We start from the raw sequence: 27,165 nt of genomic DNA, 5'->3' as shown, positions 1-27,165 counted from the left end.
TTGATCTTCCACTGCTAATCTGCTGTGTTATAGTATAAAAGTTCCCTTGCGATGCTCTCAAAGTACAGAAAAGCACTACATAAAGTTAAAGAGGCGATCTGAGCTGCTCACTCTCCTCCAAAGGATGGGTTAAGGGGTCAAAGGTCAGCCCCGTGATAATTGCGTCCAGCTCTCGGGGTGACAAGGGGCCGTTAGCGGGCAGAAAGTTACGGCCAGGCGTTCCATCATCATCACCGCGCCGATTAACGGCAAAACGAAACACATCAGTCACTTCATAAAGAGAGACATTACCCATCTGCCCTGCTGTTAATTACATTTACATAGAGCCGTCTTCTGAGCAGCGATTGGAGCGCCCAAACGCATTTCAATGAGCCAGCGGCTAATGAGCACAAGCAGATGCAGAACAGCCCAGAGAAACAAACAGCTAACATGCTGCCAACATGCTGCTTTACCCATGCACGAGAGAGAGAGAGAGAGAGAGAGAGAGAGAGAGAGAGAGAGAGAGAGAGAGAGAGAGAAACTAAGAAAGAAAGAAGGAGTGTATATGGGTGGATTCACTCGCATAAGGAAGGAGAAAGTCAAATGAAACAAGTGAAAAAACAGGAGTTTCCAAAACTGGACTTCGAAAAAATTATTAGATCCAGAGAAAATGTTCCTCCTAACAACCACCTGGAAGAGCTGGTCGACCCCAAAACTGTCCCCCATCAGATAAACAGCACTTAAAGCTTTCATCTCTGAGAGAGAGGAGAAAATCAAGCTGCTTCAGATCTGAAAACATCCACAGGTGTTTCTGTCCATCCTTCCACTGTGAGAAGACGACTCAGCGCTGTGGGTCTGAAAGGATGTGTAGCTGTCAAGAAGAACCTCACTGAGAAAAGGAGACGGACACACCAAACAAAGAAGCTGAACGATGGACTGACCACCCCAGAGTCCAGACCTCAACACCACTGAATGTGTTTGATTACTTCAGAAAACCTTCAACCAGCTTCTAAGACTGAACTGGCTGCAGATTTCGCTGAAAGACTGGAAGTGAGTCTGGAAGCAATGTTTTCATGATGTAGATGATCTTGCATGTACGTGTGTGTGTGTGTGTGTGTGTGTGTGTGTGCGTGTGTGTGTGTGTGTGTGTGTATGCATATGCATGCACATCTAAGTGTGTGTACATGCTGATCCAGGTTTCAGCGAGAGCCCGAGAGCTCAGCACACAGCTGCCCAGTGCAGAGTGAGGGGAGGTGGGGGAGAGAACGTGCTCAGCTCCCTCAGCTTCCAATTACCCAGCAACCCTCCAACCACTTTCTACTGCCACCCACCCAACACCACCTCGCTCAAATCCAGCCCCCTCCAGCCCTCTACACTGACAGTGTGCTGTATGGCAAACACTCACCTGAAGGCAGCTGAAGACGTTTTCACGAAACTTAAAATGTTTACGATATTTTGCTTTTCTGAGGTTCGTGATCAAGCTGGAATGAAAAACGACGCACCAGCAAAACAGCAGCACCACATTTAAACAAGGCTCTGAAAAACTACGGACAGTGTTTATTTAAATAAACAATCCGAAACAGGAAGAGCAAAAAAAATCTAATAAAAAATGAAAAAAAGTGATCGTGCAGCTTGAGCAATTGTCAGATAATGCTATGGTATTGTAGATGGTTGCTATGGTATTTTAGGCGGTCGTTAGGTGGTTGCTAGGATTCTGCGAGGGTATTGTAGGTGGTTGCTATGGCATTGCTAAGGCATTGAAGGTGTTTGCTGGGGCGCAGGTGGTTGCTAGCTGATTGTTCTCGAATCTTAAGTGCTTGCTAGAAAGTTGCTAATCAGTTCATGTATTATTTGCTATGGTGTTCCAGGTGGTTGCTAGGGTGTTGTTAAGTGGTGACTATGGCATCCTAGGTGGTTACAAGGGTGTTGCTCGAATGCTTGTTTCATGATGAGGTGGGAACTTTTTCTGCACTATTTTTTCATTCATTTATTCATTCATTCATTCATTCATTTATTTATTTATTTATTTATTTATTAGGCAGACTTCAAAGGGTGCCACACGGAAACCTTTACTTAGAAAGCTGTACACACAAGCCATCTCTTACAATCAGACCAAACATCCTGGAGTTGGGTCGGTGTGGATATTTCAAAAACTGCTGGACAAGTTAGTGGGATAATACAAAAAATAAGAATATAAATTGGACAACAGAGTTGCAAATAAATAGGTTATGTAAAATAACAGTGTTCATAATTAATACTTTTTAGAAGCGTTATGCCGTTTTAGCCTCAGTGCTACAATATTTTCATTTTTTGTGCTATGAAACTTGCAACTTTTTAAGCAGCAGTGCTACCAGCTGAAAAAGTTGATGTACAGTGTGTGTATGTGTGCCTCCCTCACCTCAATGTTCTTGCTCGCGACGTTCTTCACCACAGCGGGGAACAGTTCTGAGGCATTCTTCCCACTCGCAATCAACTGAGGAAAAACAAAAGCACAAAATCAACATTCAATATGGACACAAAGCCTGGAAATGCTTACAAATCTCCCCACTTCTCCAGGAATCAGGGCCAATCAAAGCCCTGCAGCTTAATCAGCCTAAACTGATTGCAAATGCATAATAAATTGATCGTTTTAATACACTGTGGGTTACGGCTTGTTGGTTGCCATGCCAATGAATCACTTAGGCAGGCAGGCTGTCAGTCACCAGGCACTCATCCTGACATACTCAAATCACCATAATCACTTCTTAAACCTACAGACACATTTACAGGGTGGGCAATATGGCAAAAGTATGATAAAATTAATTAAAGGTATTATCAATCATAAATTCTTAACAATAAATACTATAACATCGCCCACCCCTATGCACACTTTTACTCGCTGACTGACCCTTACCTTCGTACAGTAGATGGTACAATACCACACTTCTTTTCTAAAAATCAATACTGAAATCTTGATTCACTTGATATCGATCTGTTATTTATTATTTCTTTAAAATGAACCTTTTAAAATGAGCTATTTTTAATTGAAGCTCTTCAAGTAAGAGTCCACTCCACTGGACAAAAGTAGTGAAATACATGTACATGCAAAACGTAAGTATGTACATTTACATGCAAATCAATACAAAAATAAAAATTAAAACAAATTTAAAACATCAACTTCAAACGAATCAAACTGATAATTCAGGATAAATCTGTCACCAAAATTGATCAGATTATTATTATTTTTTTTTTTTTTTACCAGATACTCTTTTAGATTAGCATTTACTGCTGGTATCAGCATTTTTAGTGAAGCTGGTTATCAGATTAGAGTGGTCACTATTGATTACATTAGCAATCAAGTAATCTATCAGTTATTCTGACAGTCTATTAATCTGTGTTTGTTCGTTTTAAGGCCAAAGAATAAAAATAGTCCAAACTGAATGAGATCATACCATGCAGAGCCTTTCAAAGAACCAAAAAGGCTTTACTGGAAAAGGTCAAACGGAATCTTTTGAAAATACGTCATATAAAAATGCCGCGGCGAAAAACACATAGAAATATGAATCAATCAGACTCTGTTTCTTAGTGTGAGAGATCAGCAGTAGGAATTAAAATAATGCATAAACAGAGAGTCTTCAGGTTTAATGCTTTTTAAGTGACTGCATTGCACAATGAGACATTTTGAGAAATATTAAGTTAAGCTTTTAATAAGTCAGTTCATGAACTTGTCAGTCAACCCCATTTCCAAAAAAGTTGGGACATTATGCAGAATTTAAAATAGAATGCAAATCAACCATATTTTAAAGGAAAATACTACAAACACAACATATCAAATGTTTTTTTTTTTTTTTAAATATATGCCCATTTTGAATTTAAAGCCAAAAACATGTTCCAAAAAAGTTGGGACGGGGGCCTGTTTACCACTGTGTTTCATCACCTCTTCTTTTAACAACACTCTGTAAGCGTTTGGGAACTGAGGAGACACTGCTGTAGTTTTGAAAGTGAAAGGTTTTCCATTCTTGTTTGATATAGGATTTTAGCCTCTCATCAGTTCAGGGTCTCCTTTGTCGTATTTTTCATTTCATAATGCGCCAAATGTTATCAGTGGTGACAGGTCTGGACTGCAGACAGGTCAGTTTAGCACCCGGACTCTTTTAATACAGAGCCATGCTGTTGTAATACATGCAGAATGTGGTTTGACACTGTCTTGCTGAAATAATCAAGACCTTCCCTGAAAAAGACGTCGTCTGGATGGCGGCATATGTTGCCAAAACATGTATATATCGTTCAGCATTAATGGTGCCTTCACAGATGTGCAGGTCACCCATGCCATGTGCACTAATGCCCCCCTATACCATCATGAATACTGGCTTTTGAACTGTGCACTGATAACAAGTTGAGTGGTCTTTAGCCTGGGGGACACAGTGTCCATGATTTCCAAAAACAATTTCAAATGTCGATTCATTGGACCACAGGACACTTTTCCACTTCCCCAGTCCATTTTAAATGAGCTCAGGCCCAGAGAAGGTGGCAGTGTTTCTGGATCCTGTTTATGTTTGGTTTCTTCTTTGCATTTTAGAGGTTTAACCTGCATTTGTGGATGCAGTGATGAACTGTTTTCACAGACAGTGGTTTTCAGAAGTGTTTCTGAGCCCATGCAGTGATTTCCACTACAGAATCATGTCTGTTTTTAATGCAGTGCTGTCTGAGGGCCCAAAGATCACGGTCAGCAAATACTGGTTTTTGGCCTTGTCCTTTACATACAGAGATTTCTCCAGATTCTCTGAGTCTTTTAATGATATTATGTACCGTAGATGATGAAAAGCTAAAGTTCTTTGCTATTTTATGTTGAGAAACGTTATTCTTGAGTTGTTGCACTATTTGATTGTGCAGTCTTTCACAGAGTGGTGAACCCTCCTCATCTTTACTTCTGAAAGACTCCGCCTCTCTGAGATGCTCTTTTAGACCCAATCATATTACTGACCTGTTGCCAATCAACCACCAGGTGTTTTTCTAAGCATTGCACAACTTTACCAGCCTTTTGTTGCCCCCGTACCAACTTTTTTGGAACGTGTTGTTGGCACCAAATTCAAAATGGATATATTTTTCAAAAAACAATAAAATTTCTCAGTTTCAATATGTGATATGTTGTGTTTGTACTGTTCACTTCCCACATACAGTATAACTACTTAAACCAGCCCTGCTGACATTTGAAATATACGGCACTGAGGTGGCATATTTTTTACTTTGTATGTTGCATAGTGGAGCCTGACGGAATATTACTGGATAATTCTGTTAGCCTGAACTGTCTAGACCTAATTAAACACCGCCTTTTACTTTATAAACACATAGTCTGTAACAGCAAACAATTAGTTTTACTTCATATACATGCAATGTGTAACTACAAGCATATGTGCAGTCATGAGATCCTGCTGGTGTGGGTTTCCTCTCTTTCAATGATCTAACAGCTCCCTTTTTTATAACGACCCTGTTTATCACTCAACTTGAAACCTGATCGCTAAGACAATTTAATTTAATCGATTCACTTATCATACTGGATGAGCGGCATCTCTATCAATCACACATACAGTACTGAGCAAAAGTCTTAAGCAGCTAAGCAATCTGTTTAAACCATTTTATCCTGGCGATAAGCATGTTTTTGCAAGTAAAAACACCATAGATATATTTATATTAGACATAAATGCAAATAAAAAAAAACAACATATTCAAAGAAAAAAAATAAATAAGCTGTGCAGCAACGTTTGGTTCCAAATTTCTCCTCCTGCCATCATAGAGATTTGTTAAATTCCACTACCTGCATACAATGAAGCACTGATTAGCTAAACTAGGTATTGAAGTGCAAGCTAGACGTCTGCAAGGGACTGTTTTTTCATATATATATATAGTGACCGTTCTACTTTATTTAGGCTATTCATTACTTTGCAGGATTTCTCTTGATGCGTGCTTCGGCCCGCCCCCAACACCAAAAATCAGCCCTGCGCCGCAATATATTGTGGCAGGTGCAGACCTCTAGTGTAAGCAAACACTTGCTGACCAAATAAACAGCTTTTTAATTCTTGCAGGTGTCTAAATGTTCTGCACAGCAGTGTTTGCAGACATATTTCACAAATGCTCTTACCCCCACCACCCTCTTCATGGCCTCCAGTTTGAGGGACTCCTTGGTGCTCTCCAACATCTCCTTCAGGTCCTCGTTCCTGAAAAAGATTCAATTCACCCCGATTCATTTCACACTCAAACCCATCTGACACACGCGCACACACACATTTCCTCTCGCAGACAGATTCATTTCACACCGATTCACCCCGACTCTGATTCATTGACACGCTCGATTCGCTCCAGGGCCAGATTTAATCAAGCGGGTCGCTCAGATACAGTACGCGCACCGCACAAACCTCTGCTTTGGGCTGCTAAGCCGATACACCCCGCACTGTCCGTAGCCCCACACAGTGACCATCTCTTCCTACCACGGCCAACACCCACAATGAAACCGGGAAAAAACAAGCGATCTACAGGTTCCAGAGTCTCAGTGGTGACTATACAGAGCACAGAGGCTGCACAAACACACTCAATTCCACGCAAGAGAGACAGATTAGATTAGCTAAGCTGAGTCAGAGCACATGCCGTTCCTTGCTCCCCCCCTGCCCTCCTCCCTCACTGGAGTTCGGTATGTATAATGTGTGATTGTCTGCCAAGCGAAGGTTCAGAAGAACAGGGTCTTTCTTCCCACTATGCTCAGCTACCACGAGACAGCCTGCACAGCCTCTCGCATGATGTGCAGCATGATGGGCTGAGGGTGTGACATTGAGGAAGAGGTGGGATCGTGAGCACGGTGCTCACTGCACGCCTATATCATCACACTCACCTCAAACCAGGTGGAGATGTTATAAGTAGTATGTAAGAGACTCAGTTAAGTTGTTTCTGACACTGTATGACAGAGGTGGAGAACTCTAGGCACCTTGTGATGGGTTAATGGGACCCTCAAATAAAAAGAGCATCACTTCATTATGAGCTACTAGCGCTGCTCTGTAGGCGACCCTGCCAGTCTGCAGTGACAGCAGAGGAGGGTAAAGTTCAGCTCCTCACTGCTGGGCTTTAGCTACATTTAGGGGGTCATATGCCTTCAAAAAGGGGGGCAATTATTTATTATCACCCACCCCTAATTCTTCAGTGGTATGAAGCTGAAGTCAGATATTCACCAGATTCTCGTTTGAGTTTTCCCGTTCCACCTTAAATTCATGTTCAAATTTCAAAACTGACATCGCAATGAAATGCAATGAAAACTTTCCATTAAAAATGCATAGAAGCATTTTCACCAGTGCTCTCAGATAGAGCTGCACTCTTAAAACAAAGATGGTTCTTCAGGGGTTCTTTAGTAAAGAAAATGGTTCTATATAGAACCATGAACACTCAAAAAACACTTTGCATGATTTAAGGGTTTTTTTGCATCATCAAAGGTTCTTCAGATTTATGGACAATGTGCTGTAGATGGTTCAATATAGAACCTTTTTAAATAGCACCAAAAAAGGTGTCAAGCTTGTAACAATAGAAGAACCCTTTTGGGTGCTATATAGAACCTTCTTCATTTTTTTTTTTAAGAGTCTAGGCAATAAAACAATATTCTTATCACGATAAATTACATCCCAATGTCACGATATGCTTTCCTGAGCAATATAGACAGTACTTAGAGAACACTGTAGGATTCAGTACAAACGGAGCATAATGGGTCCTTTTTAATTGGATTTAGAGAAGAACAGGGTGTGGAACTCTGAAAAAATTGTATTCATAGCTTGGATAATATTTTTTAAATTTATTTTTTGGCAATTTCTTTTTTGTCTTTTCCAATTTATCAGATGTCAGAAAATATAAATATCGCAAAAAACAATGATATTATATTTTTGCCATATCGCCCACTACTACTCTCAGACTTCTGGACCCCACTGTATGCATATCATGACCGATATTTAACTTTTTTTGAGTTTTATTATTAGAAAACATGGAACAAAGTACTTTTAAATGTGGATTACAAATTTATCTTCAAATCTCACTGTGATGAGATTTTGTCAGTTAAACTGGAAAATATTACTAAAAGTCAGCTGAATATCAACTTATTCAGGGTTATTATGAACCCGGCATCATTGTTTGTATATCCAAAAAAGAAAACGTTAAGTTTTAGTCATTTTAATTATTTCAAGTATCTGTCATGTTCGTGACAGTAGCCCAATTTCTAGGGTTCAAAAACTCATTATTTGGCTCATTTGGCTTTTAGTGTCAAACCGCCTCAGCGTAGCCTGTGTTTGTGGTCTTTAATACCCTTTGCTTTTTGTCTCCTCTGAGCCTCCATAGTGCTGGTGGTTGCTGAGGGCGCATTCCTCCAGGCTGATGTCCGACCTCAGCGTGAGCTGAAGATTTTCCGCAGAGACGAGCACTGTCCGCACGACTCCAGCTGCCTCGGAACGCAGTCCAGACAAACCCCCATTCATCTCGCATGCGATCCGAACGCCTTATTTGTTTCGTAGAATCCTGTGTGAAGGGCTATTGATCCAAAGCCCCCCAATGAAAGGCAGTAGAGGCCTTAAAAAAATCCTGATCCTGGTTAAAACGGCGTTTCAACTGTAAAATGCAAAGCCTAAATGAAATCTCGGCCCAGGTATGGACAGCGATCCTCTCCGAGTTGTATGGTGTCTGCTGCTGACCCCAAAATCCTTCGGAGAAACGGAACAGCACGGATGTCCACTCACTCGCTCTCCTGAGCACTTGAGAACCACGTGAGATGGTCACACAGCCCAGCGCTGTCCCATCACTCCTTATCAATTACACACCACGAGTGCAACAGAGGTCCTTTTGAAAGCTCTGGTTCCAGCTCCAATCACGACAGCAAAGCTACAGTCTCGTCCGCTACACCGACTGCAAAGCAGCAGGATCGATTCCTGTCTTCTCCAGTGACCAACACGCTGGTATTCCCTGCTGTACTGTACAAGCAGAGTCCGGCACGCCTTGCGCCGAAACTCCAGTTGGGCCGGTTTCCTGTTAACCATTGATTCTGTAAACCTCTTCCTTTGAACACCATCCTCAAGGAGCAAGTGACACACACAGGACACGGAGGAGAAGACGACGGCCCTGTTACGCGAGACCTGAGATCCGTCTCCCAGGGCAGCACTTTCTTCCTTAATAGTTCCAAGGAAATGTGGAGGCTCTTATCTAGGCTGGGTAAACAGGGCAAGCCTTTCATCACCTTCATAGCGTAAACTCTCCAGTTCTTCCTGTGGCGAGGCTGTCCCCGAAAGCCCTGCAGGGCCTGATAAGAACCAATCCCAGCAGGCCACACTTTCCTCTCCAACACAATAGTGAACACCACTGCACTAGGGCTGAACGATCCAGAGAAAATATCTAAGTGTGATTTTTCTGACCAATATTCTGACTGTGATTTAACTGAACCCTGTTATTTCGGCCAAGAAGACCAGAAAATCCTCTTTTTCTGGCTCGAGGCTCAAACACTGAACACAGTGTGCCAGACCGCCAGCTAGCTGTGGTTGTGATGTGGTTTGGTTGTTTTTGGTGTAGTCTGGTTGTTCTTGGTATAGTCTTTGTTGTTTTTGGTGTGGTCTGGTTGTTCCTGGTGTGGTCTGGTTGTTCCTGGTGTGGTCTGGTTGTTCCTGGTGTGGTCTTTGTTGTTCCTGGTGTGGTCTGGTTGTTCCTGGTGTGGTCTGGTTGTTCCTGGTGCAGTCTGGTTGTTCTTGGTATAGTCTTTGTTGTTTTTGGTGTGGTCTGGTTGTTCCTGGTGTGGTCTGGTTGTTCTTGCACTTCATTTGCTTCTTTATCAGTTTAAAAAGCACGACAATGGGTTGGAAAAAACCTCGTGCTGCTACAAAACGTTCTAACGTAAAACCAGAAACCATAACAGGGCTGATCCAGGAGATGAACTAATGTTAAAATAAAACTTGTTATAAACAGATCATAAGACAAATATAACTACTTGTGTGCATTTTGAAGATGCAGACGGTGCGATTTTCAGACATTTAAATTGTCTTTACTGACAATCGCAATAGACAGTCAATTGTCAACTGAAAATACTATTGCCAATCGGCTCGAGTCTAGTACATTCATCACTATAGTACATACAGCATGTATAGAATAGCATAGCATGTGGTTTTGGTCAGTGGGTAACACTTTTCATACCATTGATCTGAAGAGGCTTGTATAATCTTCAGTTCACTGGCTGTTGTGAGTGAAGAGCTAGACTTCTCCCTCCCTGTCTCACGAGTAAAAGGCAAACACTGCCATCTGGTGTGTTTAAGTAGCAGTTGAAGCCTCTGCTGCTATTACTGGACTAAGCAACACAACACTGATGTTATCATTTTCAAATATTGAACAAAAACATGCTTGACTTCAATTATTATCGTTAGCATTTAAGGCCTCTGCTCTTCCATCCTCTCAATCAATAATGGACCGACAATTTGCTGCCAAGCCTTTTCTTTCCAGCTTCACCACTTCTACCCTCAACACTCCACCCAACCCTCACTTTCTCTGCTAATGACGTTGTTCTACAAGCTGCAGAAATCATGTCCTGCTTCTGCCCAATTTGCCTCCGTAATAGCTGGAGCAGTGTGTGCGTGCGATATCAATGAGACAGGAGGAGCTGCTCTGTAATCAAAAGCTAAATGGGTCGTAATCGTCTCACGCAGAGTAGTGCTGCTCAAGAAGGACGCTTAAAGGGGAACTCCACTGATTTGTCAAAACTTTCTACACAATTAAACGGGTGAGAGGTAAATAAAGTTCATGCAGAGTGGTTTGGTGTGAAATGCTCCGTTCTAGAGAGTCAGAACTGTTCACAGTGGTGGTGATAGGAACCAGACGTCCACCTCTAAAAGCTCCCTCACAGAAAGTTCCTACATGAAATGGTTATGAATTCACTGCCTGATGACTGAGACACTGTTTTATGATAGTTTTGAGAAGATTTTGGCCTTAAAATCTATTCATGGTGGAGGGATACATTATATGCAGGGTGTTGTGAGGTATAAAATAGTCCCCAAAATAGTCAGATTTCCACTATTTCCCATCATCAACATTCCATATAAACTCAGAAGACTCGTGTAGGTTCACTGGTGGTTTTGGATAGTAAATGTCTATATTAGTGTTGTAGTCATGGCGACCCCTGGTTCCTATCACCACCACTGAAAAGACACCTGAACCATTTCACAGCACTCTGTTTACATCATAATCACTGAATTATGAAGGAATTTTGAAAAATCTGTGGAATTCCCCTTGAAGCAAATAATATATAAGATTACTGTGCATCACTCATGCAAGGCCTGGAGCCCAGTTTACAGAATATAATTACATTTAAATCTTGATATTAGCCAGAAAAAAAAAAAAAAATATTTTTCATGAAATCATTCATCACTAAACATAAAGGCAGCTTATGAACACTGGCTCCTTCTCTCAGTCATGTGAGTGAGAGCCTGCTGATTCAGTTAGAGCTAAACAACGTTAACCCCACCCCGAAACACGACCCTATGAGCTTAACACACTGGCATACATAGCACACAGTGGAGTGTAACAATCCAGAAAAAACAGACTTCAATATGTTGCAGTGGAGTCTCGCGATGTGTTTTTCAATACAACCAAAATATTTCAATTTTTATCATTTATTAGAGCAGTTAAAGGGTCCATATCCCACACTGTTCTCCATGAATAACATCTGTGTGATTTTAAGCATCAAAATTAGCCATAATTCATTATTACATGGCCGTTTTTCAAACTCTATTCATGTCTCAGAATGAAACACTTAACGAGTTCAAAATTCAATGTTAGAGGATGGAAAACTACAGCTGCGTGATACGGATGTAATTCCATGCTGTGACTATATCACAAGAGATTCTGCTCATGAAATAACTTGCAGAATATTAAAGACACACTAATGAACTCTTGATTAAAACTGCATTATTTTTGACTCAGATCACACAAACGCCTTGATTATCACTACACCCACAAAACCATCTGGAGCTGTGACTGGTCAGGATGTTCACAGAACACTGGAACATTTGTCTTGAAAAAGGCCAAAACCACAGTATTAAAGAACAGACGACATATTGTGCAGCCCTAAACCAAATTATGCAGCACAAAATGAAAAGTAGACTCCAGTCTAGAATCACCTGGATCAGATATTCAACCCTCTGAAAGTATTCCTGCATCAGCAGTACTGAGTGCTGGATTTGACCGGCCTACATTCACTATCCTGGCTACTTAGTGCCCCCTCCTGGACATCTGCCAGTAATACCATCACAGTCACAGAACATCTTCGACAGTGGGAACTAGTCCTGTACAGTCTAGTTCCAAACACTACCTGCCACACCTACTCCAGATAATAAACTTCCTCCCAAGTCCCTGATTGGCTGGATCAGAGGGCAGTAGTTCCCAATCTCAGTCCTGGTGGCCAAACACTTTGCACATCTTTGTGCTTTCATTCATCTAGCACACCTGACCCAACTCATTAGCTAATGAACAAGCTCCTTGTGGGACAGGTGAAGTGTGTAGAGTATACTCTCAGGCTATGTTCAGACTGCCAGCCCAAATCTGATTTCTGTCAGATCCAGATTGATTTTTAATAGTGTGAACAGCAAAAAAACCACATGAAATCAGATTTTTGCAAAACAGATCCAATCCACATTTGGAGGTGGTTTGAAATGCGATTCCAATCGGATTTTCACAGATGTGTCTCAGTCTGGACGCTCTGGACGCTCAAATCGGATTCCAAAGTGTCTTTTGCGTCACTCACAACACGACAAGCAGCGACGATGTCAGATCCAGAGTGATGAAGTGCTGGAATTCAAGAAGAGCTCCAAAGACTCATGATTATGAAGAGAGTTCTGTAGAGTTTGGAGGGGAGATGATGCTCCTCCATCTCTCCTGCATCCGTGTTAGAAATCCACATCACCAGCGTAGCTACGTCGTAACCACGGCAACCCATGCAGATAGACTGGTGATGTCTGGACATGCAAAACTGATCTGATCACTTGCAAATAACAGTGTGGACAGATGCCTCAAACGATCTGATCTGAGAATCAATCCAACTGAGCATAGCCTTAAAAAATGGTTCTTGAGGTTCTTCAGTAAAGACAGTGGTTCTATAGAGAACCATGAACACTCAAAGAACCATCTGCATGCTTAAATGGTTCTTTGCATGCTGAAATCATTCTTCAACATGGTGGAGAATGTGCTGTCTTTTTTGAAAATAGTTCAGTACAGCACCAAAAAGGGTTCTGCTAGTGTTATGACGTCAAGCTTGTAACAACAGAAGAACCGTTTCGGATGCTGTACTGAACCATTCTCAAAAAGGTTCTATGTAGATCCATAAACAACACATTCTCCATCAACCTTCACCATGCATAGAACCATTTAAGCATGCAAGCTGTTGAGTGTTCATGGTTCTCTATAGAACCACTGTCTTTACTAGAGTGGAGAGAACACAACAAAGTGCAGAACTTTGGGGTCATCAGGAACTGGACTGGGAACCTCTGCAGCTAAGCAGATCTCCAGGAGGGTTGATGTCCCCGGCCTTCACACCAGCAGCGACGTCTCACCTCTCATCGCCCAATCGCTGGTCACTCAATGCCTGGGCGCATTTCTGCACTCGATTTGACCGTCGGTCGCCATGGTTTCACTGACACAAAGCACAAATCAGATGCATTCCTGCTAAAGAATTAAACTCCTGGAGAGAAACAGGTGGTCTGTAAACTGAACCCCTGCATAGTGCATCACTGTGTGCGGTCAGTATGTGAAGAAAACAGTGTTTGGTCTTTGCAATCGACGTCTATTTGAAGCAAAAGTCCTCCATCTCTACTAGGGACCAATTTCCAGGAACCCACAAGGGAGCATATGGCTTCACAGTGGGGGAGATAAAGCAAACACTACCCTGCTCAGTTACCATTGGATATCACCACTAACTTCACTCCTAATTTGCATAAAGTTAAAGTAAACTTTGTTGTACTTTGCATTGCCAACATTCACACTGCTTCCTGTCGTCAGAAATTGCCAGCTCTCTCACTGAAACTGACTGAATTCCAGCTGCTTTGTTCAGACAGGCAGCTCAGATCTGATTTTCTGGCATATCTGATGTGAACAGTCTGAATGGTAAAAACAGAAAAACTGAAATCCAGCTTTTTTTCTCCAATCTGATCCGACTCACATTTGTATGTGGTTTCAAATTTGATCTCTTGGCATGAAAATGAGTTTAAGAAACAAATCCAATTCGCTCCAGTATGTGAACAAAGCCTTTTCTTAGATCTGGCTCTTGAGCCACTTACAGTGATGTCAAAAATGAAAACTGTTCTAGATTCAGCTTTGTATAATATCCACAGAAAAGCACTGACAATAGAATGGGACAGTCTGGAGCAGCTGCAGATGAGCCTAAGGTCTCCATGAGTCGCAGTGACCCAGAACTAACCATCCAACATCAGTACCTGACCTCACTAATGCTCAATCAAATCCTCACAGCAATGTTCCAACATCTAGAGTAAAGCCTTCCCAGAAGAGTAGAGGCTGTTACTGCAGCAAAGGGGGACAAACTCACTATTAATTGGGACAGGAATCACTATTACTAAGCACAAGAGGAAACAGTCCAATATCAGCGACTTTAAAACTGGATCTGTATGCAGGAACAAATGCAGGATAGTACTGAACATACACAGATGTGCAGTGTGTCTGGGTTTTTATATGTAACGATGATGATGGTAAAAAAAAATCAGAAAAAAAAAAAACTTTTCTTTGGTGACTATTTTGCCTCACAACATTTCAAAGATACATTTAAGAACCAAAAAACGATCATAAAACAGCGTCTCAGTCATCAGGCAGTGAATTCATAACCATTTCATGTAGTAACTTTCTGTGAGGGAGCTTTTAGAGGTGGACGTCTGGTTCCTATCACCACCACTGTGAACAGTTCTGACTCGGTAAGTTTCTCTAGAACAGAGCATTTCACACCAAACCACTCTGAACAACATTGGTTACATCTCCAACATTTAATTATGGCAAAATTATTAAAACTGCAGCGTAATTTTCCTTTTAAATCGCCTAAATCAGCAGCAAGCTCAAACAGTAGTTCCGTGCAGATTTCGCTGATCTACAAATCATCGCCGCCGCCACCGATAGACCATACATGATTTGTAAATCGGAGAAAGTCCACGTTAATCGAACTCGAACGCCCCCTTCTCAGAGCTGTTGACGGTGCGAGGTTTAACCCTTAACATTGTCAAAAACAGACTCAAGAACACCCCGTAAAGCAGTCAAATAGGTTTTTTTTCGCAAAAATATAAAGAAAACACCAGCTTCTTGTTCGAATAATCTCGTTCCACCTTAACTGCTGCACCATTTAAGGTGGAACGAACAAGAAGCTGACGTCACTGCTGCATTATTTTAATTTTTTTTTAGATCTTACTTCTTAAAGTCGGCGTTAAAGAAGCCGAAGGCCGCCCCTCCGCCCGAGCTGGTCGGCGTGGTCTCCTGTCCGAGCTCCACAGCTGCCTCCGCTCCGCTCTGCTCACTGTAAGACAGGCTGTTGGCCGACATGCCTAACTTTTAATGGGCCTATTAAATGTGAGGTTAGACTGAAGCCCGGAGCCAGTTAAGCCTCTGCGAACTGCGCAGTTCGGTTCAATGCAAGTTTTAAAAATAATGAAACGAAAAAAAAAAAAACTTTTGCTCTGATGTGGAAGTTTTTTTTCTCCTTCTTCCACACGCAACCGGAAGTATGAGTTGGAGAAGTTTAAGTCACATGACAGGAGCGTGACGCCGCAGACTGGGGCACCTGACCTGCCTCTGCTGGCTCCTCAGCTGCTGACTCTTCAGCTTATTTACTCTTTTTATGCTGGTCTTCATTCAACAGTCAGATCTCGAACAGATCTTGGAGTGATTGCTCATCTTTTAACCACATATAATGGCATAATGTGTTGCTTTTTGGCAGCTCTTTAAAATACACTGTGCTCAAATCTGACCGAACTGCTGTAATGCTGATAAATAAATAAGAGTCCAATAAAATTATATTTAAAAAATCAATTATACAGTTCCAGAACTGATCATATTTCTCTACATGCAACACAAACCCATCTATTAACAGCTTCCACACAGCACAAATCTGTATCATGAAGCTGCAGCACTAGGCCAGCAGGTGGGGCTATAGCATATAAATACGTTCTTGTATGTACGTATACACACTCCTACATATATGTTTGTCTATACCATATGATTTTTCCAAATAATTTTTCTTCATCATTCAGAGAGGTTAGGGTTAGGCCACAAATATAGCCACATTATTCACTGTCCAAAACCACCAGTGAACCTACACGAGTCTTCTGAGTTTATATGGAATATTGATGATGGTAAAACAGTGAAAAATCTGAAATAATAAGTTTTCTTTGGGGACTATTTTGCCTCACAACACCCTGTATATTATGTATCCCTCCACTATGAATAGATTTTACAGCCCAAAACTACCGTAAATCAGTGTCTCAGTCATCAGGCAGTGAATTCATAACGGTGTCATGTAGTAACTCTGAGGGAGCTTTTAGAGGTGGACGTCTGGTTCCTATCACCACCACTGTGAACAATTCTGACTCTGTAAGTTTCTGTAGAACAGAGCATTTCACACCAAACCATTTAATTCCGCTGAAACTTCGAAAAATCAGTGGAATTTCCGTTTATGTCTGTGTGTTTGCGTGTCTGCACGTCCAGATAAGACTACTTTAGCTTGCTGATGTGTGTGACTGACCTCGCAATGACTTTTCTGCTGTAAAACTTTCGAGCGGTGAGTGACTCTTTAAACTTTAACACATTTCTCCTGCCTGTGTGTACACAGAGCGCTGTCTTTTGGTGGGGTGGGGGTGGTGGGGGTGGCGGGTGCTCAGTGGTCTGGGGTCAGTCTTTGTTAATGTTTATGTTTGAGTGAGGTCAGAAGGTCGGAGAGCACACCGGTCAGGCTGACCCTGGCTCAGATTTTAGACTGCTTTGGCCTGAGGCCTAGTGCGTCTGCCCAGACTACAACATCTGATAATAATACTGAAAATGCTGTAAGCTGGAAAGCATGTAGCTGAAATAAACCACACATATACAGGTTATTACATACAGCACAGTTGCAAAGTTCAGTCTTAGAAGCTGGTTTAGCATTTTCTGCTTCTCACCATACAAACACATTCAGCGATGTTGAGGTCTGGACTATTTTTTTACCTGTCTCTCAAAGATGAAAGCTTTAAGTGCTGTTTATCTGATGGGGGCAGTTTTGGTGTCTACCAGGTCTTCCAGGTGGTTGTTAGGAGACAAATTTTCTCTGTAGCTTTTAATTGGGCAGCTGTGTGAATATTAGTGTCTGTTTGAAGTGGAACATGATGAGATCTTTGGGGAGCTTTGTTGGTGCTGGGTCTGAGATTGGAAGGATGGAAGAGTTAAAGTGGCACAAAAGTAAAGAGTGGATGAATTAGCTACTGATAAATGGTCAGTATATTGTTCTGAGAAGACCAGCAGCTTCTTTGTTTGGTGTGTCCATCTCCTTTTCTCAGTGAGGTTCTTCTTGACAGCTACACATCCTTTCAGACCCACAGCGCTGAGTCGTCTTCTCATAGTGGAAGGATGGACAGAAACACCTGTGGATGTTTTCAGATCTGAAGCAGCTTGATTTTCTCCTCTCTCTCAAAGATCAAAGCTTTAAGTGCTGTTTATCTGATGGGGGCAGTTTTGGGGTCTACCAGCTCTTCCAGGTGGTTGTTAGGAGTCTCTACTTTTTAACTGTGTAACTGTGTCAATGTTACGGTGTGGTCCAATCGGGAGGCAGCTAAGTATTTTTGTTTTATCTATTTTAAGGCAGCATTTGCACTCCCGAGATGAAGCCTGTCCCATTTGGGAGGCAGCATAAGTTAGCTGCCTGCTAAGGTGCCTCATTTTGACCAAATCTGAAGGCAGCCTCGCATGCATCCTTCTCAGCAAAGTCAATCTCACAATACTGCTCACCAGCTGAGAGTTCCATCGCTTCAGTCTGATAAACATGGTGGACGAAGCGGTCATTTCTGCTGACCAAGGAGTCGACAAATGTGAGTTATTTCTTGACTTTTGACTTCTGTTTTGGTTGATTGTTGTATTTGTATAAGGTATTTAACATCTTTGTGTTCATAGATCTCCAGAAATGGTTCCTGTGGTGAAATTGTGTCAGTTAGCTGGTCTAACGCGACCTGACAGGCTGCATTTGTAACTTGTTAGATTAAGCTAACGTTAGTTAGCTTAGCTAGCGGGCTAGCTGTGTGAATGCCAAGGCTCTTCACAAAGGTGATGCCCAAAGACTGAGGTGCCTTTGAAGGCAGTGAGTAGTTAAGCAGCTTCGTCCAGAATGGAACACACTGTTAGTGTCTGTCTGAAGGGAGAACATGATGTCATTGAGCTACTTGGGGAGCTTTGTTGGAGCTGGGTTTGATATATATATACATGGGTTTGATATATATATATACATATATATAATTAAATATATGGTGAGAATGACACTGTGGGTATTTCATCATCGCTGTAACAAAATAAAAATCGGGAAACGTTCTTAACTTCAACATATGTTAAAGTAATGAGAGTAATTTTAGACCATTTCTATTAGTCCATTCATCACAAAAATCAGGCATATCTCACTTTTTCCTCTTATAATGGCAGGAGAGTGAGATGGCATTTCCTGATAGCATTCCTGATTGGTGAAAAACAAACACAAGAGCACACACTCACTCACTCACTCTCTCGTATGGAGGCCTGGGAGAGAACTTTCCAGCAGTGGGACGAGATTTTCTACCGAGAAAGAACCGCAGATACGTTTCTGTTAGTCTTGGCAGAAGTTGTCAAGAGCATTCAGTTCAGTGAGAGAGAGAGAGAGAGAGAGAGAGAGAGAGAGAGAGAGACAGAGAGGAAAAACAAGCTCCGTCTCACAAAAGCACATCCAGATTCAATTTACATCCAGTTCTGTTTTCTCGAAAAACAAGAGAACCATAAAACAATCAGCGGTAGTGTTTATGGTAGGCAGATACTGCGGTAAGTGATAGCACCATCAGCCGGGCCGCGCTCGGGTGGATAGAAGCATAGAGGTCATGCTTTTATCTCTCTCTTGCTCTCTCTCTCTTTCTCTAATTCATGCTGGTGTTAATGTATATCAGATCCATCGGTTTACACAGACAGCTTTGCTTTTACAGCATCTTTGCTTAGTTTTAAGGACCAGCGAGCTGGTTTAACGGGTCCCTCTGGGCAAAATGACAAATGTAAACTGTTTTAAACATGCGCTAACCTCCTATATACAGACTATAACAAAACAGAACAAAACCTTGTATCCCCATTGATATCATTTGAAAATGCAGCTGTGTCAAAATTTCTTGACAAACGGACCAACAAAAACCAGAATGATACAGAATAATCTTGTTCCATTAACTTTAAGGTTTTCTTCTGACAGCAACATCATTCATTACAATAACCTTAAAGCTGCACTATGTAAGTTTTGGGGATTTGGAGACCTCTGTGGTGGAGATGTGTAATTGCACATGACAGTTTAATGTTGATTTTGAGATGATTTGAGACCTAAACATCAAGCTAGACCTTCTTTTTGAGTTAGTGTCTGATGTTAATACGTAAAGACGTACAGTGTGATGCAAAAAACTCCCAGCACAACGACTCTGACTGTTACTATCCCCAGAAACATGGAGCAAAATATTAAAAATGTTTGTATAATATTAATTTTGTGTTACATTAAACATCCAGCAAAGCTTGAATGAAAAAATATAGAATATAAAAGTGATAAAATACTTAAAAACTGCTGATGAGACCTATCTGAGAACTGTGTGGGTGTGGCTAATGAGCAGCTTGATTGACAGCTCTCTGACCAGCACTCCTAGCTTGCTCCGCCCCCATACAAAACTAAAATCGCTATCCAGCTTTTATGTGATGGAAACTGGATGGAAAAAGTCACAGACTAACAGACGTGCAAACAAACGGACAAACAAAGCAACATGTGAATGAAGGAATGGACAAACAAACAATGCTGGTGTATGAATAAACGAATGAACAGGTGATGAGCAGCTACAGACAGGTGGTCTTAAGCAAGATGATTCTTCAAGGGTTCTTTAGGAAATGGTTCTATATAGAATAATTAGCGCTCAAAGAACCCTTTGCATGCTTAAATGTTTCTTGCATGTTGAAAGCATTCTTCAGATTGATGGAGAATGTGTTGTACGTGGTTCTATATAGAACCTTTATGAAAAAGGTTCTATATAGCACCAAAAAGATTGACGTCGTAATGATAGCAGAACCATTTTTGGTGCTATATAGAACCATATACATCACATTCTCAAATCTGTAGAACAATTTCGCCATGCAAAGAACCATTTAAGCATGCAAAGGGTTCTTTGAGTGTTCATGGTCCTATATAGAACCACTGTCTTACTGAAGAACCCTTGAAGATCCATCTTTTTTAAGAGTGTACCTTACTAGCTTTGGGTTATGCTGGGTTAGCTTTAGCTCACTAAACTCTGAAATTGTTTTGTGTGGGCGGGGCCAGAGACACAGCCTTGTGATTGGTCAGGGGAATGCCTATGGAAGCGCTACCTACGATTAGGACCATCTTGCTTACATGAGAGGAGAGAAATACAGTCATTTAATGCTCATTAGAACATTATTCAAAGGGTTTACTTAGGGTTACTAAGAGCAAGATGAACCTAATTAGAAAGAGAACCGATTTAGGTTCCCTCGTCTTTAAATGATTAGTTCAGGCTTTACAGGGCGGCTCAGAGCACCAAATTTTAGCCCATTATTACTCTCCTCACTCAGTAACGATACTGTACATAGTGCAGCTTTAACATAGAAGGGTTTGAATGCATCACTTTGTATTGGCTGTGTTTGGATTATGATAAAATCAGCAGACAGATTTCCTAAATAAGTCGATTTTGGTGATTTGCTGTAAACGTGGCTGTTGATTCTGTCCTGAATGTGTGTCTCCTTTGGACAGATCTACCAAACATATGCTGTTATTTTATTTATTTATATTTGTGCTGTGTGGACCCTCCACGGCTCTCAGCGGTGAGTTTGATCTGGCTTACCATTTGTGAGCTCTGGACAGAGATGTGGTGTCTTTGGCAACACTAAAAACACCATACTCACTACTCACACTGCTAAAGTTACAGCTACAGAGGGACCATAAAACCACCAGCTCGGCTCCTTCATCCATCCATCCTTCATTTCATCCCTCTCTCCCTGCTTCTTGAATTCCACAGCTCCGCTCAACAGGATTGCGTCATCTCCAGAGTTCATTCACTCTGTCACACAGCCTTACACGCTTCACTCAGCTCCCTGTACTAGAGCTTGGGCCTTCTAGGTTGCAGTTCCATCATTCACCAGCAGGGGGAGAGCTACTGTAGGAAAAAATCCCCATTGCGACTGAAAAGAGAGAAAGAAGCAGCTCTGCTTTGCTTATTCTGCCAATTTTTCAAAAATTCTAAATAGAACTACGTAATTAAATGATTAAAATGATAATAAAGCCATTCAGAGTGGTTTGGAGTAAAACGCTCTATTCTAGAGAAACTTACCGAGTCAGAACTGTTCACAGTGGTGGTGATAGGAACCAGACGTCCACCTCTAAAAGCTCCCTCACAGAAAGTTACTACATAAAATGGTTATGAATTCACTGCCTGATGACTGAGACACTGTTTTATGATAGTTTTGAGAAGATTTTGACCTACAGTGCAGGGAATTATTTATAAAATAGACCCCAAATATCATTCATTACCATCATCAACATCACAGAAGACTCGTGTAGGTTCACTGGTGGTTCTGGATAGTAAATAAAATGTCTATATTTGTGTTGTAGTCATGGTGACTCCTGGTTCCTATCACCACCACTGTAAAGACATCTCAACCATTTCACACTAAACTATGCATAAATTTTGAAAAAATAGGTGGGCTGTCCCTTTAAGAGTACAGTTAGATATAGTATTTATATGAATTTATATAGTGCTTATATAGAATTTATATAGTGCTTACAGACAAATGCACCTCCCACATACAGTGCATACAGTCCATATACGGAAACTGAGCTCCAAAACAGGCCGTTTTGAAGTTATGAAGGAGTCTTTCATCCTGGACTGCTTGTTGAATGTAGCAGCCAATCAGAGCAAAGCTTATTTACATATGTCAGCCTTAAAGGCACAGTAACACAGCCAGGGGGATAAAGAGAGGTTAGAAAATATGTAAAAGTTAATTATGGCTGTTTTCAGTACATAAAACCATACAAACGTTATAAGTGAAATACAATAATAATGTAGGATATGGGCTCTTTAAGAATGGCGTTCCTTTAGGAGCTGTTCAACAGAATAGTCAGGATGAGGTTTGGGGTCACAGAGTCAGTGACCCCACCTCTCTCTCTCTCTCTCTCTCTCTCTCTCTCTCTCTCCTTTCTTATCCTTTGATATCGGTTTTCTTTTGATCTGTCTCTTTCCGTCGGTAAGGAATTCTGTGCTCCCACGGGAATGAGGATTTCCCTGCAGTTCCATCAGCTGCACCTGCCACACACACACACACACACACACACACACGCACACACACACACTGACAGTGATGTATGGAGGGTAGGGGGGGTCTATTTGTAAACAAAGTGTAGGTCACTGAGTCTGGTTAAGCTGACCTCCTTGTCCACACATATGCACACATATAATGTAAGTACAACCCCATTTCCAAAAAAGTTGGGACACTGTGAATGGTAAATAAAAACAAAATGCAGTGACGTGCAAATCATTTAAACCCTATATTTAATTAAAATAATGCAAAGACAACATGTCAAATGTTGAAACTGAGAAATTTTATTGTTTTTTTTTTTTAAATATATGCCCATTTTGAATTTGATGCCAACAACACGTTCCAAAAAAGTTGGGACGGGGGCCTGTTTACCACTGTGTCTCATCACCTCTTCTTTTAACAACACTCTGTAAGCGTTTGGGAACTGAGGAGACACTGCTGTAGATTAGAAAGTGAAATGTTTTCCTGTTCTTGTTTGATATAGAATTAAGCTGATCATCAGTTCAGGGGATCATTTGTCATATTTTTCATTTCATAATGCGCCAGATGTTTTCAGTGGTGACAGATCTGGACTGCAGGCAGGTCAGTTTAGTACCTGGACTCTTTTAACACAGAGCAATGCTGCTGTTTTTGGAAAGAGGGTTGTACCTATATATAATAATATGTACCATATGTAGTATGTATCTTTAAATACCTATACAATACTACTATATATATATATATATATATATATATATATATATATACATACATTTAGAAGTGTCCAAAAAGAGTTCCTCTATTCTTCATCACACATTCTCCATTACTGTCAAGAACCATTTCACCACTCATAGAACCATTGCCTTTACTAAAGAAAACTTTTTTTAAGTGTGTGTATAAAGCAAATGTAATAATTATATACATATTATATTACAATTATATATAATTATATATTATAATTATAATAAAATTATATATACAATTATATATATATATATATATATATATAGTTGCTGATGGATCAAAACCTCATATCTCCAAAATGGTAACTTTACAGGAGAAGGAAAAAACATACTTTCCTTTTAATGTAAGTCAATGGAACCAGATTTTTTTACACGTCATTTTGGGTCGTTTCTTTTAGTCAGTTCTTCATGAAATTTACACACAGTGTAAAGGGCAACAGGCATTTTCAAATGATGTCAAAAACTGCATAAAGTGGAGTTACAAGGTTTTGTTCTGACAGCAGCGATATATGAATATATGATTATAATTTATCGCTGCTGTCGGAATAAAACTTTGTCTCCATTTTATACCGTTTTTCAGTTTTTGACATAATTTAAAAATGCCTGTTGCCCTTTACAAACAAACAAAAAAGAAAAACACTATACATTTTGGAGCATTTTGTCATTCTTACAATTGTAAGCTAGTTTGTTTTCTCTCTTTCTCTCTCTCTCTGTATCTGTCACTCTGAAAGGGAAACTCTGAGACATTCGGAAGACAGAATTAGACACAGATAACCTTAAACACCTGTTAAACACACACACACACACACACACACACACTCCTCTCTCACAGCAGACGGAGAAACAGTCTGAGAGAAAACATGCTGCCAAACGCAGATCAGATGGGAGTCTTTTAACTTTTCTAACATCAGCACATCGGCCTGTTCAGCTGTGCTGTAAATCTGAAAGAGTCCTTCAGACACTCACCACCAAACAAAGACTAAACAAACTAAACAAAGGCTGAGCACAAAACGATCATATCTGATCTGTGGACACATTTGAGCCTGCTGGAGTAGGAGGGACATTGTTTTTCAGTGTTATAATAAAATAATATTTACAATGAAAACTATAGTGCAAATAAAATGAAAAATAAAAACGAGATAAAAACCCGAATGGGAGAGCTTGTGAGTGAACCTTAAGTTGGCTTGACAAAGCCAGCTAATAATGCTTCATAAGGTAATGCAGTTGCACGACACTGTTGATAGTCTTGTTAACTGTGTTTATATAGTAATTCCAGGTAGTTGGAGCTGTTGCTATGGTATTCCAGCTTGCTGTTAGGGTGTTGGTGGTTGCTAAAGTGCCATTCCTATGCCCCAGGTTGTTGCTAAGGTGTTGCTAGGCTATTGCCCTGTTTATCCCAGGTGGTTGCTAAGGTGTTCCTAGACCACATGTGTCAGGCTCCAGTCCTGGCGGGCAAAAACACTGCAGATTTGAGGGTGCTACCTAATTAAACACACATGCTTAGCAAGGCCTTCATGAGCTGAGAGCGTTACGTAAGGGTAAACACTGATCTCAGCCTCACCCTCATTGCATTACCCAACATTTGGGTTAATGGTGTGAACTGGTGTGAGTTATTTTCTCTACCCAGCATTTGGGTTTCCATCGCCACTAGTCACCTTTCTGAGCAGATGCAAGTTTGAATTTCTAATGGCAGATGGCAAAGGACACACGGGAGATTTGGCGTTGCAGATTTAAGGTGAGTGCTTCTTATTAATTTTGATAAATTACTGCTTATGAACATGTTTGAAATAATATTGGGCCCATCGGGCCTTTCCACCCCGGCCTCAGGGCAGGCCTCATTCTGCCAGCCACTGTTCTTAGTGACAGCCTCACTGTGCTGTCCTTTCACTGCCCTCAGTCCTCAGCCAGGCTTAGTCTTCTCTTCTGTTTTGCCACTGGGTTCGCTATTCCCCTCCTCTGTGGCGTAGAAGAAGAAAACGCGGGAAAGTGCTCTTTTATTTACATGCAGTGGGGGAAACCCGCCGCTGAGCGTTGAGGGATGCAGGCAAGTTCACAACAACCACACAACTTTAGTCAATGGTAGACACACAGACCCACATAACCCCCCCACAGCCCAGCACAGAATGACACCAACAACATGTACACACACTTCGAACCCAGCAACAACAACTCAATTACAAGATATAAGTTTCTCACCACTGCCGAGGCGGTGCCCCTGGTGCTCTGCGCTCACCGCTCCACATGGCCATTCCCAACACTGTCCATGGCCGAACGAGCTGGTAGCGGGACGGTACAGTATTAACGTTGCATTTGGTTTAATTACAGTTTTCATTTGGCTTCATGAAGTGAAACAGAGACCTTGTCTGTATGTTATCAGCAAGCAGTAAGGTAGCTAACGCAGTAGTTAACTATCAGAACTAGCATATTGTCGCTGTCTAAAGAAAACAAGTATCTCCAAAATAGTAACTTCAGAGTAGAGGGCAAAAACATTCTTTACTTTCAATGTAACTTAATAGAAAGAGATATTAATTGTAAGCAGTTTTGGAGCATTTCTATTGGTCCAATCATCATGAAATTTTCACACAATGTATAGGACAGCTGCTGAGCTTAAATGATGCAGGAAAGTAAAAATCGCAAAAAATGGAGATACATGGTTTTGATTGGACAGCGATGATATAGGGAAACTTAGGCTTCTCATTTTCTACTACGTAGCTAACTTTTTAGGACAGGAAGCCGTCTAATTTGATTCTTAATGTGATCCTCTGTGGCCATTGTATCTATCTAAGTTGTAAAAATTGAATACTTGAACCACAAACATCCTTTTTTCAGTTTTCACTACTTTATTTAGTAGTTTTAAAGCACTTCGGTCCACTGAGTTATCAAAAGCTGCGATATTAGCAGGTTTAAATTTCTCAGAGCTCAAACAGAGAGTGAGGGGCAGCAGAGCCTGCTGGAAAGGGACCAAATTAAAATGGTTTTGCTTTCTAATGGGGAGTGCAACAGTTCAGAACATAATCCTATGATAAGTAAAGCTTTGTCTTTTGATTCGATTTCAATGTTTAATGTGCACCAGGACTAACGACCTCAAGTTTTTACTGACTTTGTTGTTTTCTTTATTAGTGTGAAACCAACAAGGAACAGAAGAACACCTTCCTCTTTGTCTTGGAGCTTGAAACTGGGAATTGTCAGTATATTGTTGCTGTTAATGGGCAAACTTTGAAACTGCAAACCCTCCTCAAGGCTGCTGACATCTGTTTCAGATGTTTTATTGTTTATATGTGCTGATGTGTTCAATTTAAGTAACTGTTAAATTATAAATAATAAAGTCATATGTCAAAAAGAATCTATAACTTGTGTTATTATAATTATTACACATAAATCAACTGGAAAAAAAACAATCTCCATGGTAAAATGAACCCAGCATTGTGTAAAAAAGACTCCAGAGCTGTCATTGTAACAACCCAGCACAATAGTTATATAACTTAAACCAACCAGATGGGTTAAAATAAACCAGTATGTGTTTTGTCCAATACTTACCCAGTGCTGGGTTGCCAAATAACCCAGATTGGGTTGTTTTCAGCCCAGCATTTTTAAGAGTGTAATAATAATAAGACGAAAATGAAGAACAGTAGAATACAGTACAGACGACACTTTCCAAACCACTTATCCTTCTGAGGTGATGGAGCCTATCATAGTGGTCATCAGGCAGAAGGCAGGAAACACCTTGGACAGGTCGCCAGTCCATCACAGGGCAGACACACAGACATACACACTCGCACACACGTTCACACCTAGGGGCAATTCAGCATTTCCAATTGGCCTCGGAGCATGTCTTTGGGCTGTGGGAAGAAACCCACACAGACACGGGGAGAACGTGCAGACTCCACACAGAAATGAC

At 41.0% G+C, this 27,165-nt stretch overlaps 1 protein-coding gene across 3 annotated transcripts in view; it reads right to left on the bottom strand.

Annotated features, from left to right (window-relative positions):
- The window catches only part of ap3b1a (adaptor related protein complex 3 subunit beta 1a), a 95,391-nt gene extending 79,651 nt beyond the window's left edge, over positions 1 to 15,740 (bottom strand). The window contains exons 1-3 of one of the 3 annotated variants that reach the window (XM_036587635.1): positions 15,413 to 15,740; positions 6,098 to 6,173; positions 2,378 to 2,452 (exon numbers count right to left, since the gene is read on the bottom strand). In XM_036587635.1, coding sequence (XP_036443528.1) covers positions 2,378 to 2,452; positions 6,098 to 6,173; positions 15,413 to 15,543 — 282 coding nt within the window. In that variant the 5' untranslated portion in view covers positions 15,544 to 15,740. Of the gene's footprint in view, positions 1 to 2,377; positions 2,453 to 6,097; positions 6,174 to 6,371; positions 6,571 to 8,289; positions 9,036 to 15,412 lie in introns of those variants that run through there. The other 2 variants (XM_036587634.1, XM_036587636.1) reach the window with 2 other exon arrangements.
- Positions 15,741 to 27,165: the final 11,425 nt, after the last annotated feature.

The sequence above is a fragment of the Colossoma macropomum genome, unplaced genomic scaffold, assembly GCF_904425465.1.
Source record: "Colossoma macropomum unplaced genomic scaffold, Colossoma_macropomum, whole genome shotgun sequence".
NCBI lineage: Eukaryota > Metazoa > Chordata > Actinopteri > Characiformes > Serrasalmidae > Colossoma > Colossoma macropomum.
Note: the sequence above shows the minus strand (reverse complement) of the source record. Positions and strands in the feature narration are given on the sequence as shown.